At 40.4% G+C, this 13105-nt stretch overlaps 2 protein-coding genes across 8 annotated transcripts in view; one reads left to right on the plus strand and one right to left on the minus strand.

The window, feature by feature from the left end:
* ZFAND5 (zinc finger AN1-type containing 5) lies at positions 667-12162 on the minus strand. Of its 4 annotated transcripts, none has more exons than XM_005660160.3 (7): positions 11994-12162; positions 10970-11502; positions 6671-6830; positions 6111-6222; positions 5387-5490; positions 3182-3307; positions 836-2481 (listed from the first exon to the last, which is right to left on the minus strand). In XM_005660160.3, exons 3-7 carry the CDS (start codon positions 6819-6821, stop codon positions 2333-2335), a joined length of 642 nt encoding a protein of 213 aa, XP_005660217.1. In that variant the 5' UTR covers positions 6822-6830; positions 10970-11502; positions 11994-12162; the 3' UTR covers positions 836-2332.
* TMC1 (transmembrane channel like 1) overlaps positions 12241-13105 on the plus strand; it is a 396445-nt gene continuing 395580 nt past the window's right edge. For 3 of the 4 annotated variants that reach the window (XM_021064871.1, XM_021064852.1, XM_021064901.1), the window contains exon 1: positions 12242-12379. The gene's annotated coding sequence lies outside the window, so the exon portion shown is untranslated. Of the gene's footprint in view, positions 12380-13105 lie in introns of all 4 variants that reach the window. The other variant, XM_021064884.1, reaches the window with a different exon arrangement.

Raw genomic sequence — 13105 nt, forward strand, 5'->3', positions numbered from 1 at the left:
TGGGTCCAAAAACGTCCTAAATTAATGAAATGATTATGGTAACATCATCACAATCTCACTACTTATTTCAAAGACCATTAGACCAGTTAAGTTCAAGGTCCTCCATCTTGTCTTCTTTATCCCCAACACTCCCTGATTTCAAAACCTTAAGATTGAAAAATTTATCAAGCAAATGTGATTGATTAGTAGAGGTAGCACTGAGAGGGGAAAAATGAATACATTTGTTTGCCTTCTAAATACCATAATTTTCAACTTGATTGTGATTCAATATTCTCTTGGAGTTCCCGTCATGGCTCAGCAGTTTAAGAACCCAACTAGTATCCATGAGGATGTGGGTTTGATTCCTGGCTTCACCCAATGGGTTAAGGATCCAGCGTTACCATGGTCTGCTGCTGTATAGGTTGCAGACTTGAATCAGCATGTCACTGTTACTCCTTTTTCTTTACTGACTCACATGACATCTGCAAAGACCAAGCCCACAGATCCATCTCAACATTAGAACCAAACTCCAAACAAAAAACCGGTGCCTGTTTTTGTACACAAACTGTCATGCCTAAAGTGTCATTTATAAAGGAAAAAAGGGGGGGGAGGAAGCTGGAGGTAGGAGGATTGAACAATTATGTGCCACACTTAAAATGTTTCACACCACTTATCTCATGGTTCTCACTTGAATATATCATGTTCAAGGATGGCAATGGGAAAAAAAATTACAAGACAACCATGCAACAACCATATGTCTACATACGCAACTAAGAAGTTCAATATGAAACATTTTCTAATTATCCCCCTTTAGAATTACTAACTATGGCTTAAAAACCCAATGAACAAGTGGAGGTTTCCCTCTGTACATGGCTTTTATTATTTACATAATACAATATAGCATCAATGCTGAAGAGCATGATTATGTGCAATACATAAATATGAACTATCTGTACACATCTGCAGATCTAACTCAGAACTAAGGTACATAAAATTGAAAGCAAAACTGAATGCTTTAAGAATAAAAGTAAAAACTAAGACGGAACACTGCAATAAATCAGAAGTAGTGCCTCGTGTACATACTTAACTATTTACAAATGAAAACAGGCATTACCACGACACTAATCTAACTATACTCATTTATATATAAAAAACACAAGTTTCATACATCACAAAAAACCTTCCATTATAACACAGAAGTGATATTACCAGACAAGCATCAGTGAAGTATACTGCCTCTTCTAGTTGTTATTGTACAATGCTGTAGATAATGCAGCCCATGCAATACACCCAAGAACACTAGAGTCCTACACCCAAGTACAATTAATATGATAAAGCAGCCCTCTGCAAGTGGTGCTGGATACCACTAAGAAGTCTACTGCAGCCATGTTGGTTATGATTTTCCATGCAGAAGGGTACAGTTACATTAAGAACTGAAGTCTTTAAAAAAGCTTTAAACATTCTTTCTTGAACCAAAACATTCAACAAAAGATGCACATGAAAAATTAACTATTCAGATACCTTTGCAACTTAAAATTCAGATGCATGTTACTCAATAGAGTTGCTGTTATGTGAAAACCAAACGTAGAGTTTTAATTTCTTCTTGTAAACAAATTAATCCTAGTGCAGTTCTGTGCTACACAACATTTTTAGCAATGAGTAATGCAGACATCTTCTGGTGCAGGCCAGCACAATAAGCTTCAAAGATAGCTCAAGACCCTGTTGGCTTGAAGTGTTTTACTTTTTATAACCAGTTGCGATTATACCTTTCACAATGTCTCATTTGACAGCTTTTTAGAAGACCAATTAACCAGGCTTACATATGGCACCGCATGGTTTCATGAAAGGTCTGATCCTCTTTATAGCTTTCTTCCCGCTTCCAAAGGACATGTGGAAATTAACAGGGTGAAGTTTAACTATGGTAGAAGTAGACTGCCAGTCCTTTTCTGGTGTACCATTTTTAAAAAAAATACAGGCACATAACACTAGCCAAAGGTTATACCTTGATTACATTCCCAAAGGCAGATATGCTGCAAACATGCAGATATTTCATGTATTGTTTGGCACAAGGGAACTAAATGTAGTCCCTATTATCTGTGTATTTCAATTTGCTGTGCAGATTTTCATCCAATTTTATTCAGGGGAGGGCATATACATTTTGTAGGGCTGTATCTATCCAATTCTGCCTGTAACAAACACCCAAACATCCTAAAATATCAATTGTAAGACAGACAAGTGTAAAGTAAAACTCTGGAGAACATCAAAGGAAAATGGCCATGCATCTGCTCTTTAATGTTTTCCTACGATATATTAAAATAAAAACAAAAGTATCAGTCTCTTCACAAGTAGTAATTTATATTCTCTGGATTTTTTCAGCCACAACAACTGGATTCTCTTTCCTGATTTTTGCTGCAGCTTCTGCTTTGTAATCATACGGACAGTTGTGCTTGTCAGAGTAACGGTGAAGTCCACAAAACAAATTTCCACATCGGCAGTCAAACCCTGTATATACAAAAGGAAGGAGAGTCACTTGGGAACTTCTAGCAATTAAAAAAAAAAAAAAAAAGCATTAATCACTACAGAAAAGGACCAGATTTTCATGGCTTTCTGCAACATGAAACAGTCTGTCACTTTAAATCTTGAGAGTGCTCTTGACCTTCTCTGACATGGTGAAAAACTATCCTTCCATAAACACCTGGAGGTATCATACAGGATAGAAATTACACAGGCTCTGGAGTTGGAGGCTGACCTGGATTAAAATCTTAGTCCTACCTATGTTAACTGGGTAATGTTTCCTCAAGTGAAACGTAAGAAAAGACAACCATACAGTCCTAAGATTTAAAGGAAACAAAAGTACCTAGAACATTTTGTGCTTGGTTCAAACTAGGTGCTTACTGTTTAATTCAGCCACTTTTTCCCTAGGAAAACAAAGGAAAGAATCAACAAGGATGAATTTCTATCAATCCAATAAAGGAAACATAGAAGGCCTGAAGTTAGGAAAGGGTTTCATATGATTAGAGACACCAATGGAAATCAAACTTCTCATGGTCCGTTCTTCTAGTCTACTCTGGATACTTTCTATTCTTCAAAGCTGGGCATTTTGTTTTACATGTAAGACTGAACAACCCCTTAGGCAGTAACCAGGAGCTCCTTGTTAAATCCTAGCAGTAAAATATACATGGTCTTATGTGTTCTTTAATACCTGTAAGGCCAACTTTCTTTCTGCACATGAAACATCTGTTCTTCTTTGGTTTGGGCAACTCAGGAGCTTTTTCTTCACTTTGAGAAGTACTGGGCTGAGAAACTGATGGACTGGGTTGAGTGACAACTATAAAACAAGGGTAAAAATTAGAAACTTGTCCAGAGTTCACTGGCTATTATCTAAGCAAAAAAAGCAAACAATTAAAACTGGTAAGATTCTTGTGAAAGTACTTAAGAATTCTTTCTTGAAAGCATGTACTTTAAATGAAATCTCCTACTTTAGTATCAATTCTGAGAATTTCTTGCCAATTAACATAATACCACTTGTTTCTGTATATTTTATTAGATTATCACTCAATTCAAATTCCTTTAAACTCACTCTTAACAGCTTATACTGGGAAGAAAAACCCTAAGTTTTAAGACCTAAGAGATGTGGTCATTGGCTCAGTTTTTCCATACTGCAATTGCCTATATGCAAACTTAATTAGGGTAGTTCAAATTCATTATTACTCAGTATATAGGGTTGTCAACTTCTGAGGTACTTAGCTATAGCCATTTTGGTTTTATATTGGTAGGAAAAAAACTGTAGACAAACCCAGCAAATTTCAACAAGTAAAACTCAAATCATTTATCCCTAATTAACTTCCCATCTCAAAGTTCCACAATAATTATTTTGCCATTTCAATAAGTGCTCTATATATAAAGCACTCATGTAAAAAAACCTTGAAGATATTAAAAAAAAAAAAACCTTGAAAGCTTAGGAAGCACTGTCTCTAGGACAATTTAAGTCCTAGTGAAGCTTTCATTTTATTTACTTATTCATTTTGCTTTTTTTTTAAGGACTGCACCTGCAGCATATGGAAGTTACCAGGCGAGGCACCAAATTGGCTGCAGTTGCCAGTCTATACCACAGCCACAGCAATGCCAGATCCTTAACTACTGAGCAAGGTCAGGGATCGAATTAGCATCCTCACAGATACATACTAGTAGGGTTTACATTACTGAGCCACAACAGGAACTCCTTACTTTAGACTACTAAGGAATCGGACAGTCTTAAGACATACAGGGAAGGAGGGTTAAGAGAAAAATGATATAGAAAAGACAAAGAAAACTGAACTACAGAATGCCTACTAAAAAATAATAAATGAATAAATAGCTACAGATCTAATCCAAGAGTACAGTTCTAAGGTCAGACTCATTTTGTGGAAAAAAACAAAACAAAACAAAAAGCCCCCCAAATCCCAAACAGAACAAAAGCCCTACAAACACCATTTTGGTCAGTTTTTCAGAAGGAAGGAAGTCATTTCAAAATACTAAATATGGATTGACTTGTCCACCTTAAGAATTTTCATCCTTTTATTAATTGCGATTGATATGGTTCACATAGGCTTGGCTAGCTAATGTTAGCAAAAGTAAGCTCAAAGCAGATAATATAGTCACTGACACTATTTTTTCACAATAAAGTTTTACACTGTGTTCAGTCAATACTGTACTAGGAAATAATGATCAAATGAACTATGTGCCCATACAGTACATAGACGGTTGTTCTAGGGTCCAGCACAGTTAATTCAAACAAGTCAAACTTCTGGCAATATTAGAGCACTTTCTGCTAGAATGGTTTTGGAGAGTCATGCTATCCAAATTAAGCACAGACTCAGTCACTATCTAATGAAAACTAAAATGCCTTTCCACGCTGAGTTTTAAATTCCCACAGGGACCTAATATTTCTTTAGCTTCAAAGTTTCTTTTGTGTCCAGTATATTCTTTTGCTTGAGTAATTTCTATAATATTTACAATACCAGACTGAGTTAATGCTTTTGATTACTAAATTTTTCTTCACGGCTCTAGAATTTAATTTATATAATCTCTTCTGTTTATGAATACATTCAATGATTTAGATACCTTTAAAATATACTGGTAAACTATCTTTTAAGTTTATCAAATTCTTAACATGTCCAGTCTTCATATTATAAACTTGGCTGATTTGCACGTGTGGGAGTGGATTATGGGGAGGAGGGAGAGAAGATTTAAGAGCGACTACTATTTTACACTTCAAGGTACTTTCAAGATAATGGTTTGCTTGGCCTATATTTTATAACTCTCTCTCCTCTTTGGTCCTTCAATGGGAAGACAAGAATTTCCCCCCACCAACCCTTCCTTACAGTACCAAATCCAGAACTGAACTAGTATTAAATGAAAAGCATACCTGGCTCTGACACCTCTGTTTTCGGGGTAGTTATTTTGTCCTCTCTTGAAATGCTCATTTCGGTCATTTGCTGAGTTACAGGCAAGGCAGCCACAGGCACATTTCTATTTGAGTTCAAGCAAACATTTTTCAAGATGTTAAGGGTACTTCTTTGCGAGGTAATAAGTTGTCAGTTCAATTTAAATCATATATTATTTTCAATAGGATCAAATGGAGCTAAATAATCTAAAAAGGATACCCAGCGCAAATAGTTGAGACTAAGGAAAGCAATTTGATAAATGGCTCACAAAACAAGTCTGCATATTTGTATAGGTTATGATGTTCTATTACAGCCAACTAGAAATTTTTAGCTGTGCCTGTAGTTTGTTTAAGGGCAAAAGGGGCAGCTTTGCCAAAATGCTTTGTGTAGCACGACAATACAGTCTACCATACTCTCATTTTCTACAATCCCTATACCTGAATTACAAGCAAATAAAAGCACAGCATTCTCAACATAGTATCCTTAAAGTCGTTCTGGAATGTGTTATAATACATATCTTTACTCAATGACCTACAAGGTCATATTAAAGGACACTGGAATCCCCAATTATGCAACAGACGCAAAGCCAAGGACATCTAATGTATTAACATCCTTACAATTTATTAACATTCATAATTATGATGTTATAGTTATCTTTATTTCTTCCCTGTTTTATCACGAAAACCCTGAAACATTCAATCTTACCTTGATTTTTCAGATGTGCTGCCAGCAGCACCTTCACAGTTGTTTAAACTAGCATCTGCTCTTTGTACAGATGCAGAATCTGAGGTAGGACTGTTGGAGCCACTAGCTGTCCCTATTTAAAAAAAGGATTGTTAAGCAACAAAACAACACTATAAACACTATGAAAACTATTAATAAGTAACAAATACTTGCATTTAATCAGGTTAGCCACTTAAGCACTTTCACTGTATTGCAGAGCCCTACACTCAAATGACAGCCAAACAAATATATATGTGTATATATATGTAAAATGTCATATCCAGCGAACTTAAGAATAAAACAAAACATAAAAAAAAAGAAAAAAAAAAGAGAAAAAGCTACTAGAAGATGCTTGTAGACAGTCACTCATTCCTCATGTAGCCAGCCATGCCAAGTACTTGGGCTGTTGCTTTAAATTTCAAGCTTTTCTTGGGTCTTCTCTCCTGGGACTTTGAGCATTCTCAGTCTTAGTCCCCAATTCTTGGGTCTCTATTTTCTGTCCACCAATTCTTCAAATGGGTTATTCCTTGGAAACAACTTACCCATTGGACTCATTCTGCCACTATTCTGCTGTCTCTGAAGATGTTCTTTGTAGCAAACAGAACACATTCCATTTGTCCTAGGATTCCCATAAAAGCCACATCCTGTACTACACAGCATGGGCCCTGGGGTCTGGTTAGTCTCCTGAGCCATATTTTTCTGCTATAAACAAAACAAAAACAAAATTTTAGAAACTAGCATATAGTAAAACAATAAAATCATTAAATTAGTGAGTTGCCACTGTACCTTGTTATTCTTAAAAAATAAGCTAAATTTTGAATATTTTGTTGCACTTATGAAACAATGGACATGAACTGCAGATTGCTAATAATTTATTATGACTTTACATTCTTCAGAATAAAAGAAATTTCTCATTAAACATTACAATTAATTTTTTTATTTTACCTATCAGTGTTTTAATTTCTGAAAAGGTCACACTTCTGGATCAGAATTATGTTTAAATCAATTTGGGCAATTAGTATCTTTAAATCACTTTCTGCTCTAGTGCACTACAGGCATATCATTTCAAATAATGACAATTAATTAATGACTCATGGTATCTGTTAGTGGTTCTTTAAATTGGCTGTATATTGGAGGTAGCTCTAAAGACTTCTTAAATCTAACACCTAAAAGTTGGGTCCACTAGTAATTCAACAATTCTCTGATGCAGAGCATCTGTACTTTTAAAATGCTCCAACACCTTTACAGAAGACTGAAAAGAGCTGATAGATCATCTCTTTCTATTACTTTGGCACCAAAAAGTGAAGCTCTTTAACAAAGAATTTAGGTGTCAGCTGCTTAGGAAATTCCTTTCCTTCTTCCTTTGACATGTGAAATCTAGGTCTACGTATACTTTAAAATCAGTGTCTAGAAACCTGCAATGCACAAAATTATCAGCCATAGATTTACTGCTCAGCCAAGGGTTCTATTAAAACTTTTACAAGTGCTTGTCTTTCTTATACCAGAAAATAATGAATTCTTTTCAAACTTGCCAATTACAATAAAGCAAAATGAAGCAAAATAAATACACCACTTTAGTGATGGCTGGTATTTAATGTTAGGTTACCAGAAAGACCTTTACACAGCAAACAAACATACCCTTGCTTTTCCAGAAGCCTTGTTAAAATTAGCACAAATACAGTAATGTTTTGCTAAATTCAGTACAATTTTCCTGAGTTAACAGAACATAAACATTTAATAAACGAAAAAAAACTGGAGAGTTCCTGTGTCACCTTGAAATGTGTATGAATGTACAAAAAAACTTATTTCAGAGCATTTTTAATCAAAGGGAAGATATTGTGCTATTAACTTATGGTCCCTGTCATTTAAATGTACCTTAATGTTGACAATGAGGTCATTTTTAAGTTATGAACATTTCAGATAAGTGCACGGAAGTACTTCAAAAGCTAGAGCTTGCTATTTCCTAGAATCTCATGGCTTTTCCAACCACCACATACTAGGATACTCTCTTTACTTATGTTTTAATGAGTATTAACACTTCTTACTAAAATTATAAAAAAGGGAGAAGCAGACTAATCAAATTTAACCTGGCCAGAATCGTGACAATTATTCCCTAAAGCATTTAAACGGGACAGTCATCTTTCCTTTTGTCAGCAAAAAAGACACCTTGGTTCAAACTTGAAAATATTTCAAGCCAATCAAGCTTGTATGGAGTGACCGATATTTGCAACTTACTTCAGACAATAGTACTAATTTAGTTGATACTGTCTCTTTAAATAGCAAGTGGAATTTAGCTGACTCATTTTGGAGCAGGGTAGTATAAACATTTCAACATAACTTATGAAGTTTATTAATAAACACTTTCAACTAGGTTTAAGTACTAACATGTGCAAAAAAATGCTTCAAATAATAAATTGTGTATTTATTTGCATGCCCACCATGCAAAGTATGTGAATCTTTTTGCCTTACACAAAAAGTAGGATTATTCCTCGAAGCCAGTTTAATGCTAGCTAGCTCACTTTCTATACTAACTTCTAGATTCATCTTACAGAGGCTTTAGAAGTAAATTGACCTAAAGTCAACCAGTATTAATATTAGCTAACCTGATTCTTAAAATCTTATTTTTTTTTTATATAAATGGGGCTGGGGGAATCTTATTATTTCACATGCAAAATTACTTGTATCCTTCTTCAGAAAACACATCTACTTTCAATTCACTTATAAATAGCCTCCAAATTCTGAGACAGGAGACACCAAGACTTTAGTCTTCTACAAGGATTCCCATCCGTAATTTTTACCCCCCCTCAAAGCCAGCATTTAAATGCCATCACATGTGCACAGCTTGCCTTAATATTTCTCAGAAGCTTAGATCACATGGGGGGGAGCGCTTCAGCCTGTCACAAGGCTGCAATGTGACAGGCTGAGCTGGATGGAGGCTCTCACATAAAGCCTAGTCAACAGGGGCCTCTGAAATCAGCTTCTATTTATATCTCAGAGCCTGCTAACTCCTACACAACCCCCAAAACTAAGGATGCAGCATTCATATATCCAACGTAATATAGAAAACACACCAAAAGGATGTCATTAAGGTTGCTACAGTTTTTCTAACATAGGGAAGGGTAAAGAACAATGTCAAATTCAAGCCAGAAGATGCAACCATCATTAATCACTCATGAAGCTAAAATGGCCAGGGTTGTTTATAAAAAGCAAGGATAGCGAAGCCAGCATCAAGGCAAAAAGAATCCTGGTTGAAGGTATTTATTTTTTGAGGTGGGTTTGGGGGATGAAGCACTGTGTTTCCCAAACTTGGCAGCATTTTAGAATAATACATATACCATTATTATTTAATACCCTTTAAATTGTTAGAAACTTAAGCATTCATGTGTCAGCTCTATCAGGTATAGCTAAATTGTTAATTTTTATAGTTTTTATAGCTGAAATGCCTATTTTTACAACTTTGGTTACCTCTAATTCACACCTAAAAAACAAATCAAAAAGACTACGGCATATAGGGCATGTAACTGAAAATCTCCCAGCCGCCAATATGAATGTAAAAAATTTTACACTTCTGGTGCACAAAATGTTAAAAGACATTAGAAGTGCCCACCCACTTGGAGTCGAGACCAGGAGTTCTAGTCTCTAATCTACCTCTAAGTAAGCCAGTGACCTTGGGCGAGCCCTTACTTTCCAGATCTCAGTTCCCTCTTGCCAAATGGAGGTTAGTGTGATTTTTAAAAGGTTCCTTTTCAGGCTTAATATCGGGCCTGGGGGGTGGGGGGGAAGGAATAAAAAAATCTTTTGAGGACGACATTTTGTGGGAAAAACCTGAAAAAAAAATGCAATGTTTTCACCAATAAAGTTCTGAAATCCTACTTTTAAAAAGAAGTAAAATAAAATTCATTTAGTTTTTTTTTTTTTAAAGCCTGCAAATTACCTAAATGGCCAAGTTTAAGGACAGTGGCTCCGTGACCTATATACTCCTTTACCCTAATATGTCAGACCAGATTCTTCGGAGACGCTAAATCAATCAAGGTAATCCCAGCTTTTCCCCAAAACAGCTCCACAGTGCGTGTAAAGCGAGCAAAGAATTTCACGTTCACCAGCCTAAATGCATGAAACAAAGGAGTAGGTGCTCCACTTCCTTCATGAAAGAGATCTTGGTTGAGAAACGCAGCGACACCGGTAAAACTGAAACACCACGACAGAGAAGGCCCCCTCACCTAATGTTCGGCGATTTCAGAACAAGTTCGGGTCCCACTGGTCCTCCACCCATACCCCTATGACCCTCCAAGAGAAGGCCTCACTCAGGAGAGCCCATCAGGGCCTTCTTCAAAAACCACTGAGTCATGCATAACAGCAGCTCCGCAGGCCAGGCCGGCCCCTCACCCAGCCTGTCCTGCGCCGACCCCCCGACCCTCAACTGCTCCTCCGAGGAGGTGGAGATGGGGGGGTGAGGAAGGCAAGGGGCCAGGGGCGCCGCCGCCGCCACCATTTCTTTGTCTTTCCTGGTCAGGCCGCCCACGCCGGGCGCCACCGCCGAAGACGGCCGGGGTGGACTTGAGGGAGGCCCGGAGCCCGAAACCCCGAGGCCGCACGCCAGGCATTGTTTCCACGGCCGTGCGAGTGCGACTGAACCGGAGGCAGGGAACCGGGTCTCCGGCCACGACGACACGATGACGCCTTCGTCTTTGTGCTTCCTGAACTGGCGGGCGGGCTCCCCTCCCCCGGACGCCGCCGGCCGCTAGGGTTTCGCCGGAGGCCTACGGCACCCCAGTCCTCCGCTCCCACCACCAGCCCGGGACGAACAGCCGGGAGCCCTGCCTCCCCTCCACACCACTCACCCTGCGGGGCCAGGAGCCGGGCTCGCGCGCGACACCGGCGCGGTGGGGCCGGTCCGAGCCCTCAGGGATAGGCGAGTCGGGTGCCTTGGAGCCGCAGCCGCGGGCCGGTCGGAGCCGCAGGAGGTTGCGCCGCCGCCGCCGCCGCCGCGGGGTCCTTCTTTGTTCCCGCAGCAGCAGTGAGCGTGGCCGGGACACGCCGGAGCTCGGGAAGTGGGAGGAGGGAAGCGGCGCGGGGCGGGGGGACAGAGGAGGCGGAGGGAGGACCGAAGGCCGCGGCGGCTAAGGCAGCTTTCGGCGCTCACCCGTCGTCGCCTCACGCCTCCACCAGCGGCGGGTTGGGCAGACTCCGAGGGCGAGCCGGGCGCGCGCAGCTAGGCCTGGGCGCCGCAAGGGCCCGCGGATGGCGCTCTCGGATGCTTCTTCTACCACCGAGGAAGCTGCGCTGTTCCCGGGAGCTACAAGCCCAAAACTGAGATGCAGACAGATCTGCGCTCCAGCTCACTGACGCGTTCTCTCCTGCCGGCGCTCCGGCTCTGAGGGAAAGAGGGAGGGAGGGGGCGGGGTCTGTGCGTCATCGAAAACCCCGACGGCGCCGGCGGCGCCGGGAGCGCGATGACGTCACGTGCCCGTCGCCGCGCCTCTCACTCCAGTCACCCGGTCGGGGAGGAGGGGCCGAGCTTGACCGCTCTGCAGTTGCGCGGAGCCGAGTCACTGGCCGGGCTGCCGGCCTCCGGGCGGAGCTGGTAGGAGTTAGACCGGTGGAGGACGCGTTTCTATTTTTAACCTGATTATCCGCCCTCAGCGTCTCGCCTTCTGATTTTCTCAGTCGAGCCTGCTTTTCGCCATCTCAGTTCTCACGCTTTGTCTCGACCCCTTGGCAGACATTTCCCTTTCCTCCTTACTCCCCCTTCCCCCACCCCTGGAGAAAGAGGTAGAAGGATTCGCCTCAGAAAATGAACTGCTCTATAGCCTCTGGGTCTCCTCGCCTCTTTATGACGCTTCCCCGTCCAGTTCCCTCCCACACCTTTTCGGTTCTAAAGTACAGCTTGAGCGTTGCCTTGTTGCTGTCGGGAAGGAGCAGGGCAGGCGGCGCTGGCTCTCTTGCACGCCCAAGGTCACGGGTGGTTGTGCAGAGTCAGGAAATGCTTGGCCTCACTGGCTGCCAGTCCTCCGCCCCGCGCGTCGGCGTTGTTGTTCTGAACAAACTGTTTTGGCCAGCCTGTAAAATCCCTGGAAATTGGCTATTCCAGCAAAGCGTCTCGAACTGGGAAAGCACCAAATGTTCTACTCAAGAAAAGAAGGGCCAAACAAGCTAGATCTGAGGGAGAGATCAAAAAGAAGGCGTTGCAGGAGGAAATTCAAGAGGGGGCAATTCAGAAATGAGGCACAGGCCCTGACTAGTTTGAAAGGGTGAGTTAACTAAAAACAGAACCTTTTCAAAGCAGCAACAAAAAAATCCCACGTGCAGCTGACCTCTCCAGGTGACTTTAGTTCAACTCAGAAGACCAAAATTAGTAACACAGAAAGGGACTTACGAAAATTTTGTAGTAAACAATGGCCTAATGAATAAATAGAAACGGTTTTTAGGCCTTCTGATAGCCACCATTAAAATGGAGAGGTAGGTCCCTTCCTTGTTTCCCAAACTTGCTGATCAGAAAAATCCACCTGGAGTAATTATTTACCTTTAAATAATCACCTAAGCTTCTCCCTTGGAAGTAGTTTTGGTTATCTGGGACTTTGAAGTTGAAGTAATGATCCAGGTGATTCTGATTTATAATTTTGTCTGGGAGAATGTTGTCCTGATGCACTTTGCCAACGTTTCCAAATCAGACCGCTTTCTGCCACAGTAAGCTGAATCCCTAGAATGTAACTGACCATTTTCTTTACAACTTGGAGTTATTGCTACAGGCAGTTAATGTGTTGAAGATGTAAGTAGTTTCGGATATTGGTCCCAGGAAATTTACTTTCTTGATGTAGACAAATTAGTAAAAGCAGAGCAGCTGCCATTTACAGGCCATTTTCAGGGCTAAGATTTTTCATTTAGGGTCTCGTTAATCCTCACAGCAGTTCACCGAGATAGGTACTATATAGCCATTTTCAAAGATAAGTGAATAATGATGAAAGAGGATAAGTGAC

Source organism: Sus scrofa, chromosome 1 (assembly GCF_000003025.6).
Source record: "Sus scrofa isolate TJ Tabasco breed Duroc chromosome 1, Sscrofa11.1, whole genome shotgun sequence".
NCBI classification, from domain to species: domain Eukaryota; kingdom Metazoa; phylum Chordata; class Mammalia; order Artiodactyla; family Suidae; genus Sus; species Sus scrofa.

Bases quoted from the DNA above. Each gene is read 5' to 3' on its own strand.
- ZFAND5 (XM_005660160.3), bottom strand. From the start codon at position 6,821: ATGGCTCAGGAGACTAACCAGACCCCAGGGCCCATGCTGTGTAGTACA. The intron at 5,491-6,110 runs GTAAGATTGAAT...GAACTCAAATAG, and splicing joins AGCACATCTGAAAAATCAAG to AAATGTGCCTGTGGCTGCCT. The intron at 3,308-5,386 runs GTATGCTTTTCA...CTTGTTTTATAG, and splicing joins AACAGAGGTGTCAGAGCCAG to TTGTCACTCAACCCAGTCCA.